This window comes from Anopheles funestus, chromosome X, assembly GCF_943734845.2.
Source record: "Anopheles funestus chromosome X, idAnoFuneDA-416_04, whole genome shotgun sequence".
Lineage (NCBI taxonomy): Eukaryota > Metazoa > Arthropoda > Insecta > Diptera > Culicidae > Anopheles > Anopheles funestus.
The window spans coordinates 3,018,368-3,044,267 of NC_064597.1; the positions used below are offsets into that span (position 1 = coordinate 3,018,368).

Genomic DNA, 25,900 nt, shown 5'->3' on the forward strand with positions numbered 1-25,900 from the left:
GCGCGCAAAACACTTACTGATCGATCAACTCACTCTCGAGAAGCTTTATTTCCGCCCGTCCCGGTCCCAGGCTCGGCACGAACGATGTATCGAATGGATCGATCTCCTCCGATTCGAGCCCACCAATACCACCGCCGAGATCGATCGAACTGTTGCTGGCCTGCGGCGTTAGCACCTTCACAAACACGGAACTAGCTTCCGGTGCACCGTCTGACAAGATGTCTGATACGACACTACTATCCTTGGCCACCGGTGGAATGAGCTCGTCTTCCAGCAACTTCAACTCTGCCCGACCCGGCTGCAAGTTCACCGCAATGGATGTATCGAAAGGGTCCGCCTCAACTGCTGCTGCCGTTCCGCCGCGTGCAGGTGTTAGTACCTTCTGCAGATGTTCCTCCTCACTCACACCGAGGAGATCCGAACGGGTGTTGGACGGTGCTGCCGTCGGGGAGTCGGCACGCGGATCAAACTCCGGATCGGATAGGCTGTGGTGCAGCGATGCACTGTTTAGCTCCTGCTCTAGCAAGCTTAGCTCGAGCTGTGTCGGTGCGACCGACGGCACAAACGAGGTATCGAACGGGTCGACCTCTACGTCCTGCAGGGATGGTTCACGGTTGTAGTACGGCGTTAGCGGTTTCTTCGCGATCGACTGTTCACCGTCGAGCTTGAGCAGGTCCGGTGTCGGTACGGCAAATACTACCGACTTGCTCCGATTAGCACCTAGCGGCCCTCCGTTGCTGATGTGCAGACTAAGCGAAGATTTGCGCTGGGCAAGCGACTGGAAGTCCTCTTCAGTACGTTGCTCTTCCTGGGTCGCGGTATGCTCGTCCTCCTTTTCGGCTTCACCGCGTGGATCAAAATCGGGATCACTGAGCGAATGGCTCAAACCTGCACCACGATCCGTGAGCAGTTCCTCCTCGAGAAACTTTAGTTCGGTTTTGCCCGGTGCTACAATAAATTCAACGTCCGACGTATCGAACGGATCCGCTGCCGCTGGTGCGGAGGCTGTCGGGATGCCCCCGGCTGTACACTCGAGTGGTGCGTGCGCGATACCCGCTAGGTCCGAACTGCTGCCGGATAGCAAATCTTTCGTCAGCGAACCCGCACCGGCCGCGACCTGTAGTGAACTGTTTTGATCGACGGAAAATAGATCCGGTGTGCTGGGACGCTTCTCGTCCCGTTCGGCAGCTCGTGGATCAAAGTCAAAGTCGTCCTCGGGTACTTCCGGTTCTTCGGCACGCGGATCAAACTCGTCGTCCTCAACCGCGGTGGCGGGTAGAATGCGCTCTACAAACCCGGTATCAAACGGATCGTCTACCGGAGCGTCCTCAAACTCGTCTAGATCAACAACCGGTAAGTCCGCGTTTGTTGGACCTTTTGGAATCCGTTCTTTTGCAGCTGTTAAGCGTTAGAGAAAATAGAGATGATTTGTTGACTCACTGGAAGTTGCATTAAAGTGGAAACATGACACACAAAAAAACACTTACCAGCGTCTCCAATCAGTAGCTCAAAGTCGTCACCTCCAGCGAGTACAGGTGTACGTTTCTTAAGATCGTCAAACTCGTCTAAATCGAGCTCCGGTGCGACACCGGTGCCGGCCGGATCTGGGTGCGATTCACCTTCCTCTTGCTGTTGCTCTTGCTGCTGCTTTTGTAGCGACAGATGTAGCGATACGCTTAGATCGATTGGTACGTCCGCCGGTAAGTCGGCCGAATCATCCAACAAACTGAACGTTTGCGGTTCCTCTGCTGGCTGTTGTTCCGCTGCTTTACCTTCCGCACCAAGTCTTGACTCACCTTCGTTACGACCCTGCTGCTGTTCGCTACCCTCGTCGAAGCTTGCGAGCAGTAGATTCTGTATGCCTCGTCTCTGTCGATTACCCTTGGTCGAACCAGTACCGACACTCTCAACGCGTCCAGTAAGTACCTCAACGGCCGATCCGATGTTAACGATCTTCTTGCCCCGCTTCGAAACTTCCGGTCCTTTGATAACCTTTTCCGCGTACGAAGTATCAAACGGGTCTTCGCCTTCGAACGACTCAAGTACGGGCGACTCTGGTACGTATGCGATCGGTAGTTCACCGCTCGCTATCGCATCGATATACCCAGTATCGAAGATATCTTCCTCCGCTTCCGAGTTTGGTTCCGATTCGGAAAGCTCGACGACCGCGTTTATTAGCTCTTCTGCGGCACGCTGTTCCTCCTGTGCCTTCGCTACTTCTGCTGCCCGTTCCCGTTCCTCCTGCTCCCGGCGTTCGCGCTCCTCACGCTCCCTTGCCTCCTGCTCGACCTTGGTCGGAACCTTCTGGAAGAACGAGGTGCTCTTGATACGGTCTAGATCGCCCTGGGTTTTCTTTAGCACCGAATCAATGCCACTGGTCAGTGCGGCAAACTTCGACCATTCCTCGTCGTTTTCGGACTTTTCGCTACCGCCCGGCTGGTCCTCGCTGTCCGATGGTGCCGCCGAGTTGAGCGCCGACTGATTCTGGTGCTCCCGGCGGTACTGCTCGAGCTCCTCCTCGGTAAAGAGTTCCTGATCTTTCTTGGACTTTTTGCCTTTCTTTTTCTTCTTCAGTCCTTTGGGTAGCTTAAGCATTATCTAAACTACCGAGACATCGAAGCGTCTGAAAGCAGTAGGAAAACGTACAGTTGTTAGTAGGTGTGTGTGCACACACAGACGAAAAAGTTTTAATTGTTTTGTATCATACGGTAATATTCTACCAGCTTTTCACAACACTCGACAATTACCATACCGGAAGGTTCTATTACCGTTACGGATAACGTGTTTGCTTTGTATGGTCGACATTTACAGGTAGAACACATTACATAATCCACCGAAAAGCTGGCACAGTTCCCCAAGACTGCTCCTGGTTCAAGGTCATTCGTATTTTATCCAATCAACGAATCCTTTTTCCTCTCCATGCTGATGTAACTACTCTCAATTTAGTACCGGACACAGTATGCGGCCCGTTATCATGGATGCAGCACATACCTTTCCTTCTCTGCAGATACATGTAGCCTCCAAACTTACACCACCGTATCCAATAAAATTGCACTCACCAAAACAACATCGGTGCACAATATCTGAGAACACTTACGGTTGCACCGGGTTCTAATGCTCCCGAGAAGAATATCCAACCGTAATTTTTTTCTTCTGCCAAACAGAAAAAAGAAACGGAAGCACCGTGATGACGCCGGACCAATAAAGAGTGAGAAATTCTATTAAAGCAAAGGACACACTACCACTGTTGCAGGTACTGACACAAACGAGAGGAGCTTCAAGCTTCAACGACAGAAGCTGATTCTGAGCTTCCAGAAACGAAAAAAAACCCCATCAAGCCAGAACCGAGAGGCAGATGTGGAAGAACACGCGTGCGTACATGTTGTTTGTCTACCGATGGGACCAAACTAGGAACTCGGTGCTGAAGATATGCGTCTGAGAGTGTTAATGTATGTGTATGTACAAAGGGAAAGAAAAGGAGCACGATTCTGAATCTTTGGATCGAAGTGATACAACCATCATCCAAGTGTGAGTACAAATTTTTGCGATTAAGAAATTAAGTGTCTAAAATTGAAGAACCCATCACAACAACTCCCAAAAACGAACCAGAATTCGTCTTCTATATCATCACCCGGTTAGGATTCCTTCATACATCCAGAAGCGTCTTTGATCTGAGGATATGTTTGCACTTCTTCAATTATGCACACTGATTGGTAATGTCCGGACAATGGAAAGGATAATTATGCACCACTGCTGTAACTTGCTTCAGAATCCAGAATGCGATTGATTGATTCTCGGCAAAGTTTGTTCGGCTACTTGTAGTGGGCAAACAGTTTGCTTTCAATGCTTTTCCAATCTTCGCTTCCATCGCTACTCGCGCAAACGCTCCGACAGTCAGCTCACTCCGTTTTCGCTCGATTTTCTCACGTGATGTACACATCTTTTGCAGCCTTGCAGTTGAACATATTCGCCAAATACCGTGTGGTTTTGTACCAGTGCCATAGAAAACTTTATTGAAGCTGTAGGAATTCTACCCTTAAGGGTTTTGACTTTGAGTGCATTGTTCATCCCTAGGTTGAATCATCGAATTATCGATTTTACCGGAGAGTTTGACACATTTTTCTTCCCCCAAAGCGAGCATAGCCTTTACAACGCTTCCCCGGCCAGTGTCGATGAATGCAAAATGACTGCAGATGAATAAACTTTTAATTATCCGCAGCTCGTTAATGGTACCTGCAGTGGAGTGTTGAATCAGATCTGAAGATATCAGGTTGAAGATATCCTCAGGACCTGCCTGTTACAATGGTCAAGGGGAAAATGTCCAGTACAGCAGAGTTCCAGCATGTCTTGAAATCTCATAACTCCCTTGAGAATTCTTAAACAGGATAGCTTCCCAAAAACCCAATTCTAGTCGAGAAAACTCCAATGATGTTCTTGATGTTTTGCTCAGGTACAAATGTTTCCCCTTCCCGTCAAGATATGCCTACTTACGTCTCCTCTTGAACGGTAAAGCATAGGTACGCCTTTGTCGCAAGCGTGTTGACTGAAGGTGTTGTATCACTCCTGCTGTCGAGCACTCGCCGCCGATGTCGGTCGAAAAAATCGTCCTCCAGAACTACCGAGAGACACCTCTCCTATCGCACAAACACGCACAACACCGTCTTCATAACCTGCAGATCAAATTTCAGGGAAACGATTTCGGGTACAAACATTAGTCACCAGGAATGCACAGAACAACTCGTCCAACTGTATCGTACTATTGATCGTTTATTCTTTGCTTTGCTTTTCGCCCTGCATGTTTTTGATTATGTCAGCGAACTAGCTAGTTGGACGAGGTTCTTGAGGGTTCTTGCTCAGATCCCTTCTTTTCACACTGCTGCTTTTATACTGCAACACACGCCCCTGTAGCTAAATGATGGGGTATAAAGCACGTCACTTGGCTTTCCTGGCCTGTCTGTTCTGATGGGACCCAAGTGGACAGCACTCAGCGTCCCATTTCAGCACGTACTAGCCCCGTATAGTGTACGTTACTGTGCGCGCGTATGTGTGTGTGTATGTGCGCGCCCGCGCACATCCAAGTGTACGTGTGCCTGTGTGTGTGTCAGTGTTGTGTGGGAGTATGAATTTTCCTTCACTCGGCGAACAAAAGGTGGATTGAAGACTGTTTGACGGCGCGTTTACTGATCGGATGCATTTTTAAAACCTTTTCAACTTGCAGCTACAAACAATTTTAGTCACACTAGCACCATTCAGTAAGCTCAGATGCGAAAACAATACAAAAAGGAATGATTCGGACCTGACCCTTTTGCCCTATCCCTATTTTGCTGCCTGTGAAATAGTGTTGTATGTTATTGGCACTGGCTGGTGAATTCACCTTATACTTTACTGACACGCAATCGGGAAGCCTTTCGGGTGAGAACTGACTGACGGGGCATTGGTTCGAGCACGCTCGACCGTCAGCACTTTTCATGTGGTTTTTCGCGTTTCCAGTGAGTTTTTGCTTGGTAACTCGCTGCTCGTGTGGTGGTACTAAATTTCCGAATTTTCCCCGCACATGCGCATTACGTTGGTGTCAGTGTTCGTGCAATTGCTCCCGTCCGTCACGTCGATGTGCTGATGACGTCGAAGATTTCCATCGTCTGGTACCGGGAAAACGGTGACATTAGGCACAATTTGATTTGCCCAGTAAGTTTTGCCACATTGGCCAAAAACGCAACAAAATGTTATCCCTAAAAGACTAAAAGAGAAATTCCCAAAAAGTACAGAGATAAACAAGCTATTGGAAAAAAAACGATAAAAACATTACCACCGTCCTTATCGATCAGCCCATTCACGGCTTTCTTCACTGGAAGGGATGCGTGCGTCGGCGCACTAGCGCGCTATTCGCTTCCATCCAGAAAATCCTTCCAGTCGTGCCAGGCCAGATTGCATAACATGCATCTTTTTTCACATCGTGCTGCATCAACATCGTATGCGCGGCCACACGCCTACATCTAACCGGACGCACGCACGACGTCTTGGTCTTGGATGTACCTGTAGCCCATCGTAGCTGACCTCTTTTGGACGTGGATAGCACCACAAGGTTCATAGAACTATTCTCCACAGAAGGCATTCTTTACGCCGGGTAGCTTTTTGCGATCTGTGGACTACTCTAAAAAGAGAACTTGTGTAACAACGCTATAAAAGATATCTTTATATAAATTAACCTGCACACAAGATATGTTGATCAAATTAAACAAGTTAAATATAAAATAAGCTTCCACTTTTCATGAGTATATTTTGGGGATTACTCACTTATTGAATACACTTACCTCACAGCGTATTTATATCTTTACGAAAACATTGACTCAAGTTCGACACTAACTTGTTCCTTATATCGTTATAATTACAACATTAATTATTAACAGTTAATCATCTTCAATGATTTAGTGAATTAAATCAGTTTAAAGTTTAAATTGCTTGTTTGCTTTCTCTTTTAATTTTCTATGGTTTTCTTTTATTTATTTCTTCACTTATAAGTATTATTGGTTTATTAATTTAAATATTTAGTTCTATTCGTTTCGATTATCCTGGAGGTTGAGTTGTTGTGGCTAGTACATGAAAATGTAATAGCTATTTAATTCACTAACTTTACTCTATATCCTATCAATTGTTGTTAGGCATACGGCAACTATAGTATCACAGCGATCTCAATATGCCACATTTTGTTCGTATACGTATGATACTGGACATGCCTACGCTAAACTTCTGACAAAACAATTCAAATCAAAATTATTAGAGAAGCTCATGAAAAACGCATGTGAATTGAGAGTTCAATGTCGATGTATAAACTCATTATGTCTAACCAAGACTTAATTAGTTTCTAGCTGTTAGTATTTAGTATTCTTACTATTGCTATATGGCAAATGCGGATAATCGCACCTTACCTCTTAACTAGCTAGCTCTTAAAGTACGGAATCAAAACTCAATCTTAGGCTTGGCCGTGCAAGCATCATCATACCACCAAGCCTTAATATTACGGTAATACTGTACCCTTTCGCGTGCATCCACGGAATGCAGCTTCACGCAGAGATCGCAGTACGAGTTCGTGTGGTCGAGTGCGTAGTGTTGCTTCCACCAGAAATACTTTACATACTCGTCCGGATTGTCCATCAGATATCGCAGATAGTCCACGAGTTCGTTCACCGTCTTGTAGTCCTGGACGTCGATGTACGAACCAGGTGGCATGAAGCGATTGTAGTCCGCGCCACCGAACACGACCGGCACAATGTTGTGCTCCAACGCGTGGTACAGCTTCTCGGTGACGTAGTCGACGCAGAGTGAGTTTTCAAACGACAGATAGAACCAGTACACCGTGTCCAGCATTTGATCGCATTCGGGGTTTCCACGGGGACATCTGGGGAAACGGTTGAACTTTATCAAGCTATACAGCAAAACAAGCAAAACAAGTACTCACTTCAGCGGGCCACACGTTCCATACACATCTACCTGAAAGCCGGCCGATTGCATCTTCTTCACAAGCCGATCACGCCCGGACAATGCCCCACAGTGTGATACAAACTGGGCCGCCATCTTGTGTTTGGTTGACACCGTGCCTGCGAGCGTTACGTTGCTATACTCGTCGTATCCGTTGCGCCAGGATGGATGTAACGCCGGACCGATCACTTCCCCACTCTCCAGATCTACTACATTCAGGTAGTTAAACACCACGTCCGAATCCAGCCGGTACGTCATCGTCCAGTTGAAGTAATCCCCGTCCAGGCTGAGCGTGTGTTTAGTGTGGGCCGGTGATTCCATCAGTGCGGCCACGTACAGCTGATGCGGTGTGCGTACCGGCGGCAGCGGCCCATCCCAACGCGTGGCAACGTGAAACACGAGCGCATCGTAGTCGGTGACGGATGGTAACAGGTGATGGTAGCTGGTCAGCACGCAGTTCGTTACCGGACAGTGCTGCATCGAAAAGTAGTCCGGTCCGAGCGTTTCCGCCAGCAAACCCCACCGCTTCTCCTCGAAGAAGCCCGTGTAGAGCAGTATGTAGCGCGTGCGACTACTCTGCCCATCCACGTCCTGCTTGATCTGTGCGGCCCGCGCTCGGTTGTGATCGTCCAGCACTTTGTACGAGTTGATCGATACCACCAGGCAGTTATCGTAGATGAAGAAAAAGCACACCATCAGCAACACCGCACCGAACAGCAGCATATGCTTGAAATGCAATTTACGACTGGTCGGTGCGCGCAGCTCGAGTTACAAATGCGGTGTAATATTTTCACTGGAATTGATGAATACTCTACTTACTCTAACAGCGCAGCCATCACGCACAGCTAACAGGTGGAGAGTACTTTACCAGAGTAAAAACGAACAGCATCGATGCGTTTGTCAATGCTTGTTTATCGATTTCAGGCACACACCATGGTTGTTCCTTCCCTTTTTCGATCCCGATAACGACCGGCACTCAGATAAGGCAAAACCTCACTTCAGCCGTATTTCTTACTCAATAATCGGTATTTCTCTCTTTCTCGCTTATGACAGCTGTCAGCAGAATTCTATTTACATAGATAACGATATTAAATATAAATTTCTTTTTCAAGACTGTTCAGCTTGATTGCAGCTTAACCGATGACTCGACAGACACGAATGCTTGAGTGAGTGAACGGTTGGATGTAAGAATGAACTTCGAATGAATTCGAACCGTTGATTGCAATCGGAACATAAAAAAGGATTCTTTTACTTATTGTACGAAATCGAATAATTGTAAAATTTGTTTTATATTGTGCCAAGTGCTTAAGCAGCTGAACAGAATGAATAGAATGAACAAGTGACTTCTTCTTCTTAGATTACATTAGATTAAAAGACTATTGCAACCTTTGTTATTTTTAATTGTCCATTCGTATGATTGATTTAGTTTTATTATTGTTTCAATGTTTCTTTACTTGCCCAAAACATTTAACATAAATGAACGCGTTCATTCGGCGCGACTGGTTACATTCGAAACGATTGTCGTCGGCTTATCAGAATTGGTACGATTTATGTAAACAACGAACCTCTCAACAAACCAAGGTAAATACAAACTTTAACGCGTTTCAGTTTCCCCGTGCAAACACGTGCGTACGAGTTGGAGTTCCTTTTTGCTTTTTTTCCAAACTTTGCCGTATCTACACCGTCTCTTCCAAACGAAACACGCTATCTGGTTGCGGGCGGAGTACGTTGTACACAACTATTCAACAAAAACGAAAGCAAACGATCAAGTTCGATGTGAAGATAAAGAAAAGGCAATCCCAAAAAAATTTATTCTTCCAGATCTAATGTAGCGGCACGCAGCCAGCCTCTAACAGGAGCAGGAATCACCACAGCCAACCGTCGCGCTCGTACCATCCTCGTTGAGCTTAGCACCACCGGTACATCCACATCCTCCCTGGCCGGTTTGCAGCTGTCCTGCCTCGTCCTGCCGTCTTTCGGTTGTAACCTGCGTCGTGCTGCTGCACCGACTCGAGCTGCTGTTACAGCTGCATGTGCAGTCGGAATCGCACGGTCGGCCGCCACAACTGCGCTTACTCATCATGCGCAAACACTTGCAGTCTGGGAGATAAGGAGCAAGAGGCAGTAAAATTAAACAACGGTCGCACGAGAGGATGGCAAATTGAATATGGAAAGTGGGCCAACAAATGCGTGTTACCTTTGCCGCACGTTCTGCAGGGCATGATGATATATCAAGGCAGTTGGTAGGGGCGCTATACAGAAAAGATACGCTGCAGACAGGTCTATAGACCTACTCTAGTTGATAGTGAGATAATGAGGTAATCAGGAAGCGGTTATAGGAGTTGAGCTGATGGTGGTGACGAGTATTGCCCGCGTATTGATCGTTGTCTCGTAATGCACGTGCAGCCTGGCTGTGTTTGTTCACCCACTTCAGCGTTTCGAGTGTAGCTTTAATTAATATTCGCACATCAGCGCTCGTCACAGCAACCAGTGCGACCTGCGTAATAATGCACTTTCAAACGTTAACTTCCGTTCGCATACAAAACAAAAAGACGGGGAACTTATCAGCCTCTCCTCTAGAGGTTAGATAATCCCACTAGAATCGGGAAGCTAGGTGCGTTACACGCAAAATAAAATTCGAACTGCACCAACGCACTGTCGATCGGTAACTAATGCGAATTGCCAATCCGTGTCCGGCTATTGACTGCGACGGTACTCATTAGATTTGTCTTTTTTTCAATCAAATCACCGGTACGAAACGACACGCACGCACGATTTGTGTGAGAAAAAAAAATAGAACTAGCACAGCTAAAAATGCACGCAGTCTGTCTCGTTTCGCGTGTGGAATGATGCGACACATTCCAACCGCACGTAAACACTTGCACAACCGATCATGATGACCTTCCTTTTTGCGTGAGATAATAAACGTTGGTGCAATAGAGGAAGATTATGCTGTTTTTTCTTTTTTTTTGTACATCATTTCATTTAATGATAATTGTGTTCAGACGAATGCAATTTGCACTCGTAATCGCGAACCACTAGAACACTAGATGTTACGATCTGTAATGCTTCGTTTATTACCAACAAATTGCCTGTTAACCCCCTCCCTCCGTAACGATTCAACGACATATTAACGAATTCATTATTTATCGACGCGAATGTAACGTTCCGTAAGGCCTGGTGCTGATGATTTGTTTAAGTGGCGGAATGTGATGGTCGCATGATGCTCACTGCTCCTGGAATGGATCCTTGGCGATGTACTTGTTCAGTGCCGCATTGCTTTCCGGATCCAGTGCGGACAGTGCGCTAAACCCTTCCTCGTCGACGAAGCAAATTTCATGCCCGTCCGGATCGGCCAGTATGATCACGCGGACCGTCGCCTTGCCGGGTGTGTCGAGTGTGATGAGGGGCGTCAGAATCGTACCGTCCGCCCGCCGTATCAGCTCATCGATCCGTGGCTGCACATCGTACGGTACGGCGAACGCAATCCGTCCGTACGCTTTCGCACGGTCCAGCTTCTGGCCGGCGTCAAGTTGACGTAACTCCAGCACAAACTTACCCCCGTCGTACGAAAGATGCGCACGACCAGGGGCTGTATCCGTTCCGACCGGTACCATCGCCAGTGTGTCTTCCCAGTAGCGACGGGATACGGCCAGATCCGTCACATTCAGTGCGACACGCTGTACCGGATCGGTATCCGGTGCGGGTGCGTCCGGTACCACAAACACCCGGTAACCGTCCGGTGAACGGAGCAGCGACGGTTGTCCAGTTGCTCCCTGCTCTACCGGATAACCTTGCGCACGGGCACGCTCTACAATGTCCGGCGACGCAATCGTTAGCCCAGCAAAATCATTTCCCAGTGCGTACTCCTTTACACCGTAGTTGTACGTTAGCTCGATCACGAAATGGGACGCTTCCGGTCCGTAACCGATCATCGTTTTGCTCCATCGATTATCGTACGGTCTGCAAGGGTGGAAAAAGAGAAACAGTCGGCGGTTTAAAACCCAGGGAAATGGCTAATTTCATTGACGCACACGGCTTACCCATTGCAAGCAGCATCACAGCCTTGCGTAAACTCTTCGTGACGAAGAACCTAGAAATGTAATTTTTATTTCACTTTAAACAAACAGACAAACACAGGAAGCCACAAGAAGCAGCACATACTTACCTTCATGCCAAGTATTTCGCGAAAGAAGTGAATGTTCTTCGCGCGGTTACCAATTTTAAACACATAATGCAGCGCCCGGGCGGATATCATCTTTCCAAGATCAAGACACGTGCCGGCGAGACTGTGAGATTCCGGTAGAGATTGCGTGGTTCTTATGTACTCCGTCCGGCTGGAATGTGTTGCACCGGCACAATATGAGGTTGCACTCGTGTTGTTTGACCAACTAGACCACTAGAGTACTTGGTTGTTTGCACAGCTCCCGCTAGAACAATGTATCGTATCGGTGGTAGGGATAATGATTTTGCTGCTAGAGTGGGGCCGAAAAATTAAACAAAGCTTAACTGAAATGAAGGGAACGCTTCGAAAACGGTAGCGATACTGTGTATTGCTGGAAAAAGGGCTTTTGTTTAGGGCACGAAAACAGCTGTGATCTCGGCTTGACATTTCATAGCAGCAAGGGTTTTTGTCTAGGGAGGTACGAAATATTATGGTGCTTTAATTTTTTAACTATTTTCTTAATTAAATTGAAATAAAATCATCAAATGCTTCATTCGATTTGGTAGCACTAATTTAATTTCCAGTTATAATATTAATTTTGTAAAATAATCATTTTTTTCTGAAACGCCGAGACCATGGCCTATTTATCTTTATGTAGTGTGTTTACATATGCAATGGTACCGTCAGTTCGGCAACGTTTGCATTGTTGTATTACGAATGCCTCAATTAAATTATTTTATTCCTAAAAAACAGTTTTTTATTAATTATCATATGCTACGTAGTGAAAGTTTTATTCATAAATTTGTTTGAATAATTTCAAAAATTGGTAAATATTTTATTCCGCACTTGACAGCCAATCTGTCAAAAAAAACATTTTATTTTGACAGAAGGGAGCATAATTATGCAGGGTTGCTGCGCTACAGCATAAATGCATAGAAGTGCATGTGATGTAATGCAGTTTTCAGATAATTATGCTTTTGAATTGCTTCTGAGCTTTGATTACATTGAACAATAAAAACAAGACTTAAAAAAATTTAATAAAATTATAAAATTTTTAAAATTTCATAAGGCTATAGCCTTACCTTTTTTGAGTAATTTTGCAAAATTTTATAAATTGATATGTTTTAATGCGAATTTGTTGCAATAAGTTTCTTTTCACTCAAATAATGCTTTAAATTAAAAAAAGAATAAAAAATCGGAAATATTTTTTTAAACAAATTTCAACTTGAAAATTTCATAAGGCTTACCCCTTACGTTTTTTTTGAGAAATTTTGCAAAAAAATTAAAATTGATTTATTTTAATGCCAATATGTTGAAATGAGTTTCTTTTCACTCAAATAATGATTAAAATCGAGAAAAGAATGAAAAAATCATAAAAAATATTAAAATTAAGAAAATAAAAAATTTCATAAGGCTTATTTTTGCACCAAATTTTGCCTATAACTCGGTCGGTATCCAACGGATTGCCAATCTTTAACCCGTGGTCGATAGATGGCACCAATGGCTACATTTTCTTGTTGGACGGCCATAACGTCAGATGTCTGTGCCAGAAGTTATTCAGGGAACCAAGTTCCTTACCCTGTTTCTGAACAATTTAGCAAAATTGAAAAATGTGATATATTTTAATGGGAATTTGTTGCAATATGTTTCTTTTCACTCAAATAATGCTATAAACACAAAAAAGAATAAAAAATCGGAAAAAAATTTTAAAAAAATTTCAACTCGAAAATTTCATAAGGCTTACCCCTTACGATTTTTTTGAGAAATTTTGCAAAAAAAATAAAATTGATTTATTTTAATGCCAATTGGTTGCAATAAGTATCTTTTCACTCAAATAATGCTTTAAATAAGAAAAAAAATAAATAATCAGAAAAAAATAAAAAAAATAAAAACTTGAAAATTTCATAGGGCTATAGTCTTACCTTTTTTTTGAGTAATTTTGCAAAATTTTAAAAATTGATATATTTTAATGCCAACTGGTTGAAATAAGTTTCTTTTCACTCAAATGTAGCTTGCTCAGCTTGTATGATATCTTGCTTGCAGGACGGGCACGTTGCAGGCGCTTTCTTCTGTTGTACTGGAGCTACCGATTCTCCCGATTTAGAATTGAAGTTCGAATGGCTTAACATTTTAATTTAAATGTATCTCTATGTAGCTGACTCACTTTCTTATTCCGGCTTAACCACTTTAAACTTTTTTGCAGACCACCAGCACTCACTTGTAATTTATCCTTGAATTCGTTTCCTTTCTCATGCCACTTTCGGTACCGCGGTAACAAAAAGGGTTTTTTGCGATACATTCTTTCCCCAAATTCCAGATCTAATTTGCATTTTAATGGCTTAATTAGTTGATTTGATGCGACTTTATTGCGAAGCGCATTGTCACCTTCCCTCAACAGCAATCCCCCGCGTGGCGCGTGGTGTGAGCAGCGAAACCAAAAGTGCATTCCAACGAGTTCAGTGTCACCGAACGTATCCGTTGGTTGGTGGTTTTCCTCTTTTTTCCCGCGTTCACTGCAATGTCATTGATGGCGGTCTTTGCTCATAAAAATCCAACTCCGATAAGAATCACGCTCACCGGGAGGGGAAAAGCAACAGAAGCGAATGCCGAAGCGAGTAGCCGAACGAAAAAAAAAATCCATAACCATAAAAACCCCCAATCACGGTTAGAATAAGCAAACTAACAAAAAAAAAAACAAGAGCCCCCCAAAATGGACCGTAAAATTTAGCGTGAAAAGCAAATCGCTCGGGAAGTGCTACTGGTCCTGCTGGGTATCTAAATTTACCCATACCAGACTCGGCTCATGCGGATGCAGAGATGATGTTTCAATTTTCCAAATCCATTCGAACCAGCAAAACAGAGAATTTCGTTCGGTTTCGGTTTTGCGTTTCAATCGTCTTTACCCTTCGTTTTCCCTGTGGGAATTTTTTGAAATCATGAATTCCGGTGAATAGTGTACCTTAGACCACCCAACATCGGGGACGCTACATCTTCAAGGTTTTGGCAACTTTCTTGCCAAAAACGTACTCGTCGTTCGATTCCAAGACTTCTAAGCCTAAGCCTCAGTATGATGAAACCGTGATGAAAACGATAATAATACACACGAGACAAGCGATTAGAGTAGAATATATTGCAGTGTGCGCATTCAATTCGTTTCGTAATCATTCGCACTCTCTCGTATCGAATGTTGGATGGGTAACTTCCAGGCTGACTACAATTTTCTACCAACCGGGGTGGTCACACGTATATAAATATTGGAGTGTATGCATGTGCGTGTGTGTGTTGCACGCAATCAACTTAAAGCAACCGCAATAAACCCATCCTTGTGTCGGAAGTAAACGTCGCGTTGTATGGCTGAGCACGATACCTTCTAATTCTTGTCCCGGGCATACCCGCAGCTTTAGGATCTTTGGTACGTACCGCATCGATAGATCATTCCGAAGCGTTGTGACGATGATGATTCATTTATAGCGACCCGTTACCGTTACTGCACCAAGAGCAACGGAATAATCAAAACGGACCAGAGTTGGGTCCTCGTGTGAGATATTGTGCTGCATCATGTTCGGAGAAACGAGATTCCATCATCACTTTTTTCGATTTTTTTTAAAGATTCCGACATCTAACTCTCAAGCATTCTTCACATTCCTAGTCACATGCCAAGACTGTTTCAAGCCTTTTTTTATTTAAAAAAAAGGTTCAAAAACCGGCAGGACTTGTATTTTGAGGTTACATAATTTGCCTACACTCTTCGGCGAAAACTATTTCCTCATCGATCTTGAACCAGCGGGATAGATTCTCTCGAGAGAAAAAAAAACACACACAAACGGGACCCCCCCGGGGGTTATCTACCCGAGATCAAATCGTTTGCAAGTTTTTCTGTCTATCTTACTCCCGTCTAACAAAGCTGTCACATACAGTGGCCTATTAAGATAGAGGAAGTGCAGTCGGGATGATGATTTCATTAGGATACAATCATGCGTGTTTTTTTTTTGGGATGAAAAACTGGCTCGTTTAGCCGACCGAGTGCACATCTTCATCGTCCGCTCTATATTCCCTTGGTTTTGATATCGACTGATTTCAACTGATGGGTGCGATCTGGGACTGATTGCCACACGCTGCACTACATTTCCACGCGCGGTAGTTTCCAACGGTAGGGAAGAATTTATTTATTCATCTCAATCGGTCCCAAAAATATTCAACCTTACGACGGCTAACGTTTCCTCTCCTTTTCCGTGTTTAACTTTCTGTGTGCTGTTTGCTACCGCCTGATCGATTCGTCGTTTCCCGAATGGAATCGCTTAATTTAGCGCCAATTTGCTACGGGGATAGATTTCGATCTTCGATCTTCGCGGGCTGTCGCGCGTGTGGTGGTCCCCTAAGGTACGGTTGGCATTTTTCTGGCTGTGCCATCCACTTGTTGCCGTGTGTCCACCCGTGTGCGGGACTTACTGACCGACTAACGAGCGATCAATGGTCCAGTTTTGGTGGTTTTTGTGTATAGTTTTCCACACTGGTACGGGCTTTCACATTAATGGGGAGGATCTCTTCGCTGTTTGTTTCCGAATGCGATCGTATCTTGTGCCGTATTTTCGGTGCTTGTTGTTTGTTTTATGCTCTCGTACCATGGTTGAGTACAGTTTTTGAAGCATACTGCATCGTGAGAAAAGATGTGGTAATAATAGTATCGTTTTACTTGTTTTATTATCTCTTCAAAGAAATACAAAATTCTGAAGAAAGTATGAATGATTTTCCAAGAGGACCTCGGGCGTTGAGATTCTTCATTGCTCCTCAAAATTTGGGACTTTTGTCAAGACATTAGGATTTCCTCAAAACCTCACATTCACTTTAAATCCTGAGGTCTTTGAGTTCTTGACTTTGAGTTCCGAGGATGTCCTCAACTTCAATTCAATTCCAATATCCCATAGTGTTGTGAAGTTGTTCCGTTTGAAAAGTGGGAAGTCGTGGATTGACATCTTAACTTCCCACTACGCTCGTACGGGCTTTTGTATTGTAAATCCGTACTCGTCAAACTATGAATGACTCCTCACCTCTCAGGAATTCATCTCCAGCGTTCGGGGTTCAGACTTCTTCCCGGAGGTCCTTTCGCCAAGAGCGTGCCTCCGTGCTCCGTGTCTGGCATCGCATGTACGTTGCACCACATTTGTTGCAGTTTTTCTAACATATCGCATCGCGCAAAACAAATGCGAACCCCAACGCAACGTTGTTTGCTGCCGTTCCGTTGATCGAGCGATAACGGAGCTTGGAGCACACGTAGATCCTTGGTACGAGATTGGGAGATGTATTTCTTTGCGCTGTGAACATCCGTACCATCGTCTTACGATACTTTGTCGCGCCACTGACCGTTGTCGTCATTCGATATCTTGATCCAGGATCGGCCGATAAGCGTGACTGAGAACGTTCTTTGGTGGAGGTCCCAAAAAGGGGTTTCGTGTTTGGTTTAGCGTCCCAACATTTGCATGTGCCGTCGTGTGGCGCAGTGCAGTGCATTTGCTAGTTACACACGGACCTCACGCTGTGTGCCGGCAATGTAAGGAGGTCCTGTTTTGTGGGGATTTTTGGCGAGATTTAGGTAAGTAGCTTCTGGCAGAAATAACGATGTTGTGTTGGGTTTTTTTTTATTTTGGGGAGGTCCTGTTACGGTAAGAAAGTACACAAACCACCCTAGGGACCCATCACAGTTGATGATGAAACACCACATTCACATTGAGATCGGCCCAATTGTCGACCTGTTTTGTGTACGACCGATGTCATCCCGGTTGGACAGAGGATTGTCAACAGCTGCTTGAAAAAACACTCATCCAAAAAATTAAAACAAAGAGAGAGAGAGAGAGGGAGGGAGAGAATGCTCCTTAAATAAAGGTGCGTGAACGCATACGATCCGCCTTCCTTCGGACTTTCCTTCTCTCCATGCGCCCGCGGACACGTTGGCTTTTCAACGGGTGTTGCCTGAAGGTGCGATTGATTGCTTACATGCGGGCGCATTTGCAATTTTTACTTTCGGCGGCAAATTTATTGCCCCCGGTGTGGGAAGCATACCGGTGCAAGCTGTGTTTGGCATGGAAAACCTGACACATTGCGGTCGGATGCGTTTTACAGCCGGCCCTGTGACACCTTGTTTCGTGGTGTCAGAACGCACGTAATAAACGTGATGAGTTTGATGTGCAATCTTATCCTTGCTTCCATATTGTAAGCTTAACATTGTGTTATTGGTTTAATAGCTATCAACGCGTGTGCTACTGATTTTTAAACATTTATTATTTTTTCCTACACTAGTGATTAATTTGAAACAGAATTCTAATATAAACTAAATAAAAGAAACAAAACAGCAAGGATAAACATCATTGAAAGATCTTGTGAACGAATTGAAAAACGAAAGACTTCAAGCGACGAACCCTTCAAGACGACCATGCGTTTAAGCAGAAGGAAGAGTGCCGATAGCAGGAGTAAGAAAAAGCGGAAGAGAGAGAGAGAAAAAAACGATAACGTTAAGTAGAAAGTGTTGACATAGCGTTGGTTTTGTTTTAACTCGTGTGCCGTGCAACCGGGGGTACCATTGGGAAGCGCCTGACACTGTTTTACGATTTAGACCAATTGCTGCTGGCGTTACGTAGCCGGTGCAATCTGTCCACCGGCACAACTTGACACCTACCCAATCGCAGCAAACAGCTTGATTGTTGCGGTGCACAACATATTAACACCCGTCACGAAAGTAAACACATAATTATGTATGCACACCTCGGTAAGGGGAGGTTTTGTTTCTTTTGTTATTATTTTTGGCATATCACAAGCCACATGTCACCATTGTGGCTGGGAGTAAATTTATGCCGATTTATTTAACGGCCGGTGATGACTGCATGGCTGGTGGCACCTAGGCTAGTAAACGGGGGGCCAATTTGCAGCTCGTTAATTCATCTCCCTACGATACGTCGGTTTAAGCGGGAGGACATGAAAGTGATTGGCCAAAAAACCAAAAAAAATCCACAACCAGTGTCGCGTAAAACTGTGAAAATTGCTCCACATAATTGGTGCTAATTATATGCAGGATGTGTTTAAGAATAGCTTCACCTTAATCAGGTGTCAGAAGTCTAGTTTAGAGACGCGTTAAGGTGTTGGGGTGTATTTTTTTTTTCGTCACCTTTACATCATTCGAAAGGTTGGCAACCAAAAAAAAGAATGGAAAGGTGAAAGAAGTCTCTCAGTAGCGAAGGTGTATGAAACAAAGTACGAAGGATTTATTTTATGACAACATATTTTTTTATAAGGATAATATAAATAAGATTCCAAAGTTTTTAAATTCAGTGTTTAAAATATATTTTCAAAAATCATTTTAAATTATTTTAAAGGTGGTCCTATTATTAAATTGTTCCGCAACCGGAGCAACTACCAGCCGTATCATCGAAAACATCGAAAGTAAATGTGCTTCCCCATTTGGTAGGTATCAGTAAATTGTACAATTTATTACCTTCACAATAAGCAGTGGCGTTAGCGATTGAAAATTACGATTTATTTCGAGCTGCACGGGGGTTTTTGTTTTGTGTACCGTCCGGCAGCAAAAACAGCCGTTAAAACAGGAGGTCACCGAGGTATTAATGCAGACCTAATCGATTACATTCATGTTCCCCCCCTTCTCCCCCTCCCCCTGATCCGTTCCATCGATGTTAAACAACGTGTGGAATTTTGGGATCACCATTTGATTAGGCCCCTAGTGACGGTTTTCTAGCCTTCAGCGTACCACGTGGTGCGTAGACGACGAACCCGAATTTTTTTAAAATGAATTTAAACAAAAAAGTTTGTTGTGAAGAAGTGCGATGGGGAGGGAAGATGGGGTAGTATTGGGGACTAATGATTTGTGAAGCGTGCCCAACATTTAACCCTCAAACCGATACCCTTTCCTGGGTATCTCTCTCTCTCTAGGGGGAAAATTCGATGGTCTAGTGATGCATAAATTAACTTGCTTTTTTCGGACCAAAATTCGTTCCTCATCCCAAACAAACCCGTAGCGCCTCGTTGGTGTGATGGCAGGGAGATCAGGGACATTCCTGGTGGTGGTGGTGGTAGTGGTGGTCATCTAATTCAATTAACAAATAGCCAACAACAACACGCACGCACGGCAGCCAGCCAGTTCGGTGAACATTTGCCTCGGAATGGATCCGGCGTAAGGGCGTATAATTATTATGACATCAAATTAACATGTAATAAATTGATCGGAATGTCTCAAAACCCATCGGCACGGAATGGTCGTGCCCTTTTCTCTGCACGGCGATTCCCCGAGGTGGAAGTGGATCAGGTCCCGCGGTCCAATAGAAACATTAAAATAAACAAGTTAGATTTTTGGTAGTAGAAGCGATTTAATGAAAAGAAAAAAAATCCTTCCCTTTTTTTCTTGTTTTTGCTGATACGAGAATATGCAAATGAAGGGACCGCGAAAAGGGACTATGTTAATTGCTTAACAAGCATATATTCTCCCCTTCTTCAGAAACATCCCCCAAGGAATGATGGGGCGAGATTTTTCTACGCCGGTTGGGGGTTTTCGCTTTTGAATCTTGCTTAATGAATCATGTAGAAACATTTATTTTATTTTAATATTTCCCTCCTTTTCTTCTGTTGCTGTAGCATTTATTACCGCAGTGGAACGTTTTTTTTTTATCATAGTGTATATTTATTTAAGATTATCCACTATTATGTTAAACATCTTCCCGCTACCATTTTATTTGAACACCTTTGTAGATGGGAGAAGGTGTCATTAAAAGTGGGTGCACATAAAATCAAAGCGCACACAAACACATTGGTAAAAGAAAAAAACACACACCATTAAAAAAGCCTCGTGTGTAATTTTGCTTTTGTTCTTAAAACCTTCCAATTACATCTACACAAAACTACTATGCTGCACTACCGTGAGAAAAAGTACCGAGGTCAAAGCAATTATGCTGATCTTAAACTGCAGCAACTTTTCGGGCGATAATCACCCAATTTCGGTCCCGTTTCTTTTTACTTTTTGAACACCGGAAGCGTTTGCCAAGTGAGAGAGATAGAGAGAGAGAGAGAAATGAAAAAAAAAACAAAATAATTTTAACCACAAAAAACCTAAAAGCCTGCCGGGGCTGATCTCTTCGGGCGGCTACTGTACGGGCAAATTACTCGCAAACGCTCATTTTCGGCCATCATTGCTTTCGGTCGGTGGGTGACAAACTGTCGTTTCCGCTTTTATTACCCGTACCCAGGGCAGTTTTGTGCAAACAGGAACCCTGTTCGGTGTAAATTTTTGGTGTTTTTTTTTCGTTTTAAAATATGCAAATTACATAATAACGTGTACGTGTGTCCATGCCGTGTGACGTGTGTAAAGGGGAAGTTTGGAAAAGTTGTTCCGGATGTAACGAGACGTTAGAGATTCCGTTTGCAGAACTGTTTTTTTATGCTGACCGGTTGACAGTTTAAAGGTGAGTATAAGACCAAACGGAACGGTATATCAATCACTGAGATGATTGGTTAACGCTATTAAAGTGTTGCTTTAATATTTAAGGAGAGGTGTACAGCTTAAATGCTTAATTTTTATGTACGATCGTCTAAAATTTCTCATCCGCGCTCTCATGAAAAGCTTGCACAGGAATCTGAATCTGGACGAACTGTATTGAATTGTAATTGCTAATATTTTTTGAATAGACAATGTCATCTCAATGTCTAGATTTAGACATATTCTTCTCTGAACTAGTCTCTTCTTGAATTAATTTATATTATTAACTATTCTTCTATGACAGCTGTCCAAAACTATTGAATTCTTGAATAAAATATCAACATTTCTAATACATATGAGCTTCTGAAGGGATCTGGAGGACTTAAACTTCAAGGTATTCTGAAGTTGTTCTTCAGGATTCAGGATTCAGGAGCTCAGTTATTCCAAGTTAATTTCTTTGGTGATGTGATTTAGATTTTCTTGACAATAATAACCTGACGTGAAGTTGATAATAAGACCAAAAATCCTTGAAGTCTTAAGATTCACAGGAGAAACCATTTTTTTCTTCAGACAAAAAAGTCCTAATGGGCTCTCAGTTAAAACTCGTTTCCTTGATTACTTTTGTATTTTTTTCCAAAAATAATGTAAACTACGTTTAGCTATTTTCCAACAAAAGTCTTTCGCGATCTTAATTCTGACAATCCTTAACTCAGCGCTCATTAACTTTTGTGTGATTTTCATTCGCTTCTGCATCATTCTGCACCTTCAAAGCTCCTTCAAGTACACCTGTACAAGAAACAAAAAATTGTCAGCACGATCCAGCACCTTAAGCAGCTTCCAATTCCCTGTTTGGGACCCTTGTTTTTGTCTTTTCGCGCACTGCTTTGAAATCTGTTTGAAAAGGGCAGGATTAAACGCAAACCTCTCATTACCGTAGCGCAATCAAACGGCAAAAAACTCGTGTGCGTGTGTGGTGCCTGGTAGTAAGGGCCAGCGCAACGAAATCATACCTTTGATTTTAATACCGAAATCGTGAGGAGCATACGATCGTATGAATTATCACTTTTGATTTTTATTTAACTCAACATGACACGATCGAAAGAAGACACTCAACAAACAACAAAACTACTGGAAAAGGAAAAGGATCTTTACGAGGTTTCTTTTCTTTTTTTTGGGGGGGAGGGAGATGACGCTGGGGGATGCAGTTTGGAAATAATAATAATTGATCGCAACCCCAACTCGAACGCTCCATCCAACCGAAGTTAATTTTCGCTCACTTCAACCTTTTGCGCGCGGTTTTGCTTCTGGTTGAATGTGCTTTTTTTCTTTCTTTCTTTTTTGAGGCACTGCCAAAAACAGTTCGTCCCCGAGTCCCTTTTCGGGCTGTGGTACGCCGCACTGTCGCGTGGCTGCTTTGCTCTTCTGCCCTGCCCCCCCTGACACGGTGGCCCCCTGGTTGCGAATGGTAGCAATCGGGCCCCGGCAAAGCCCGGCCAAAGGAAATAAATAAATAAACTAAAAACGTGATACGCTCGCGTGGCCCGAACCTTCGGTTACGGAAAAATTTGTTGCAGCCGGTTTGGTGGTTGCTTTTGTTTTTTGTTTTTTATTTTCGGCCGAACGAAACGCGGCGTAAAATTATTCGCCAGCGGCCTTTAAAGGGAATCGCCCCAAAAAACTTCGCTTAGCCTAAGAAACGTGGGAAGGAAGGAAGGGGGGCAAAAAATAATGCGTCCCGTCTCGTTCGGGGGTTTTTGCCGGTGAAGAAGGCATAAGCGACGCGAGTACGCGAGTTTGCGGCCTTGCAAGTTGCGCTCGATTTTGATGCTTTGCCTTAGGAGCGAAAGACGCTAGTGCAGTTTTTGGAAGCGTTCTAAAGCGATGAAGAAGATTGGGCCCCAGGAGAGAGAGAGAGAGAGAAAGAGAGAGAGAGAGAGAGAGAGAGAGAGAGAAAGAACACACACACCCCAAAAAATCAAAAAAACCCAAAAAACGGCACACGAAAGGAGCAAAAGCAAACGACTGCATATTATGCTACCCGATTCACCTCCGGGCCGGGTGTCGGTGTCTGTCGGTGGCTCTGGCTCTGTCCAGAGCCGCATAACTTCAGCCATCCCTCGGTTAGGCGCCTTATCGTGGATATCATCATTCGTCATTAGCGACCAAACCTGGAGCCCCCTCGGCACAAACCATTCGATCTAATGCGAAAAATGAAGAGCATAACAATGAAGAAGAGGAGGAACCAACAACAAAAAAAGGTTAAAACAATGTTTGCAAATCGCATGTCACCTTGTCCACGATAATTGTGCCCGGGATAATGCGAATCTGGCCAGTTCACTATCACGTTGACGGGGTGGTCCTTTCAATATCTCGTTGTCTCCTTCCCCGGGGTGGAGACGAGGCGTGACGATATCATGAACCGGGGTGGAAGGTACCGGGATCCATCTAATGCCGCAGCATGAACGCAAAAGTGCATTTAGAATCGAGAATTGAGCTACGAGACCACCAATAAAGTGGGACGTTTTCTTCTTTGTTACTAATCTTAATCGTACGCAGAAGACTGGAGGTTTTGTTTTTGGGGAGATCCTCACGTTTTTTTTTTGTTTTTTTTTTTTGCTAAATGTCATCCATGTTTGTTTGGAGTTTCGCTCTGTGGACAAACTTCATCCTGGAAATGTAAGCTCCCAAGGCAGGATTAGTGTTTGGCGGGGCGTTAATCTTAGTGCCCTGGCTTAGAGCACTGGCTAATGTTGTTGCTACAGCTACGAAAACACACCAGCCGCTTCAAGTTCAAGATATTCGATTCCTGCAACTGTGGTGGTCGTCTTGAAACCTGTGGACGTTTCCGGCGCATCAAACATCGGTAGGAAGACAACGCGGACAAAATAAAACCAACCAAAAACAAAACAAAAAACCATTGCAATTATTATTAAGAACCTCACTTCGAAATGGGCATAAAATGTGACGGCGATAATGGTGCCTGGTGCCTTAACTTCCTGACATCGCTGTTTTGTGGATAAGCTGTGGCGCTCATTGATTGAAAATTGATTTACGTCCCACCGGCGGACCGTGAATGGGCATCCGATGTTTTTTTTTGTTGCCAAAAAACACACACACCAAACGGTGCAATGGAGAAAATAATTTCGTGACGTCCTGTGAGGTCCCGGTCGATGCAGGTTTACGATGAGTACCGCTTCCCAACAGTTAAGGGTTGCATCCATTGCTAACGTTTTGCTTAAATCCTTTGCTATCAGGAAAATTAAAGTCTTCGTTTGATTAGTTTTGTTTTTTTTCTGAGGAGGGGTGGGAATTATGTTTCGTTCCCAACCGTTCCTTTTATTGTGGGAGGTCCTGAAATGCTGACAGTGGAATTAGTTTTACGACCACAGACTAATTAGTTTTAATTGAATTTTTGCCAGTGATATAGCTCCACTCTCTCAGGGTGGGGTGAATGATAGGTCCAATACCTACCTCCCCTCCCCTCCTCACCCTCCTCACCCTCCTTCTCTCCTCACACACACTCAAAAAACAAAGCCCTCCAAATGGGCAGTAGTGGCTTAGTGTTGATTGATGAAGTAGGGCGGTCGCACGGGTGCGCAATTAAAAGTCACTTAACCGATGCGGGTGATTTACACCGTAACGAGCTGCTGTCATCACGTGGTCACATTTGTCTTTCACGCGCGCGCATGTGTGTGCTTGGCAAATAAGAAAACTTTTCGGTTTTCAATATATTCATAAACAACTCTTTTTACAAAAAAAAAAAAAAATAAAAACACCCAAATGGAAAGTGATTGTTTTGACCGGAAAACAAAGTAATCGTGAGATTGTAATGGTACGAAACAGTTCCAAGTGACGTTGATGGATTGTTTTGATTAATTTGTTTTCCTTTTCAAGATTTCTCTTTCATTCTCTCTGGTCCGGGCACGCGCATGAGTCGGATACGAGATTGTTCGAAAAATGCTTTATGAAAGAGATTTGCTTTTTCGTCTCTTTTTATGAGATATAATGAACTGACAGGCATAGTAGTACCGTATCTGTCCATACGCTAATGTTTGTGGGGGTCTGGAAATGACTTCCTTTTTGTTGAAGAAGTGTAATGAGAATTTGTTCCAGAAAATGAAGCAGGAGCTGTATCCTGCAAATTCCAGGAATACTTCCAGACACTCGGATTAACAAAGAATCTTTAACTTGTGGTCGATAGATGGCATTGATGGCTACATTTTCTTCTTGGGCCGCCATGCTCTCAGATGTCTGTGTCAGAAGTTATTGGAGGAATAAAGTTCCTTACCCTGTTTGATAAAATGTAATATTTTCCTCATTTTTGCACCAAATTTTGCCTATAACTCGGTCGGTATCCAACGGATCGTCAATCTTTAACTTGTGGTCGATAGATGAGAACAATGGCTACATTTTCTTCTTGGGCCGCCATGCCCTCAGATGTCTGTGCCAGAAGTTATTCGAAGAACCAAGTTCCTTACCCTGTTTGAGAAAATGTAAAATTTTCCTCATTTTTCTGCAGTTCAGCAAAATTTTTAAATGTGATATTTTTTAATGCGAATTTGTTGCAATACGTTTCTTTTCACTCAAATAATGCTTTAAACTAAAAAAAGAATAAAAAATCGGAAAAAAATTTTCAAAAAAATTTCAACTCGAAAATTTCATAAGGCTTACCCCTTATGATTTTTTTGGGAAATTTTGCAAAAAAAATAGAATTCATTTATTTTAATGCCAATGGGTTGCAATGAGTTTCTTTTCACTCAAATAATGTTTTAAATTGAAAAATGAAT

The 25,900-nt window shown here is 43.7% G+C and overlaps 3 protein-coding genes across 4 annotated transcripts; all 3 read right to left on the reverse strand.

Annotated features, from left to right (window-relative positions):
- Window positions 1-13: 13 nt before the first annotated feature.
- Window positions 14-4,670, reverse strand: LOC125762614 (protein stoned-A). The gene is made up of 3 exons (XM_049424939.1): window positions 4,492-4,670; window positions 1,488-2,623; window positions 14-1,398 (listed from the first exon to the last, which is right to left on the reverse strand). The coding sequence occupies exons 2-3, from the start codon at window positions 2,593-2,595 to the stop codon at window positions 14-16; spliced, it is 2,493 nt and encodes an 830-aa protein (XP_049280896.1). The 5' UTR covers window positions 2,596-2,623; window positions 4,492-4,670.
- A 1,582-nt stretch (window positions 4,671-6,252) lies between these two features.
- LOC125762833 (alpha-(1,3)-fucosyltransferase C) lies at window positions 6,253-8,575 on the reverse strand. 2 transcript variants are annotated; one of them, XM_049425361.1, is made up of 3 exons: window positions 8,296-8,575; window positions 7,457-8,221; window positions 6,253-7,396 (listed from the first exon to the last, which is right to left on the reverse strand). In XM_049425361.1, the coding sequence occupies exons 1-3, from the start codon at window positions 8,310-8,312 to the stop codon at window positions 6,958-6,960; spliced, it is 1,221 nt and encodes a 406-aa protein (XP_049281318.1). In that variant the 5' UTR covers window positions 8,313-8,575; the 3' UTR covers window positions 6,253-6,957. The 2 variants fall into 2 exon arrangements, with proteins under 2 accessions (XP_049281318.1, XP_049281326.1); XM_049425369.1 differs by having other exon boundaries at window positions 7,457-8,238.
- Window positions 8,576-9,246: 671 nt separating this feature from the next.
- LOC125762942 (glyoxalase domain-containing protein 4) lies at window positions 9,247-12,083 on the reverse strand. The gene is made up of 4 exons (XM_049425599.1): window positions 11,645-12,083; window positions 11,520-11,569; window positions 9,674-11,439; window positions 9,247-9,576 (listed from the first exon to the last, which is right to left on the reverse strand). The coding sequence occupies exons 1-3, from the start codon at window positions 11,732-11,734 to the stop codon at window positions 10,704-10,706; spliced, it is 876 nt and encodes a 291-aa protein (XP_049281556.1). The 5' UTR covers window positions 11,735-12,083; the 3' UTR covers window positions 9,247-9,576; window positions 9,674-10,703.
- Window positions 12,084-25,900: the final 13,817 nt, after the last annotated feature.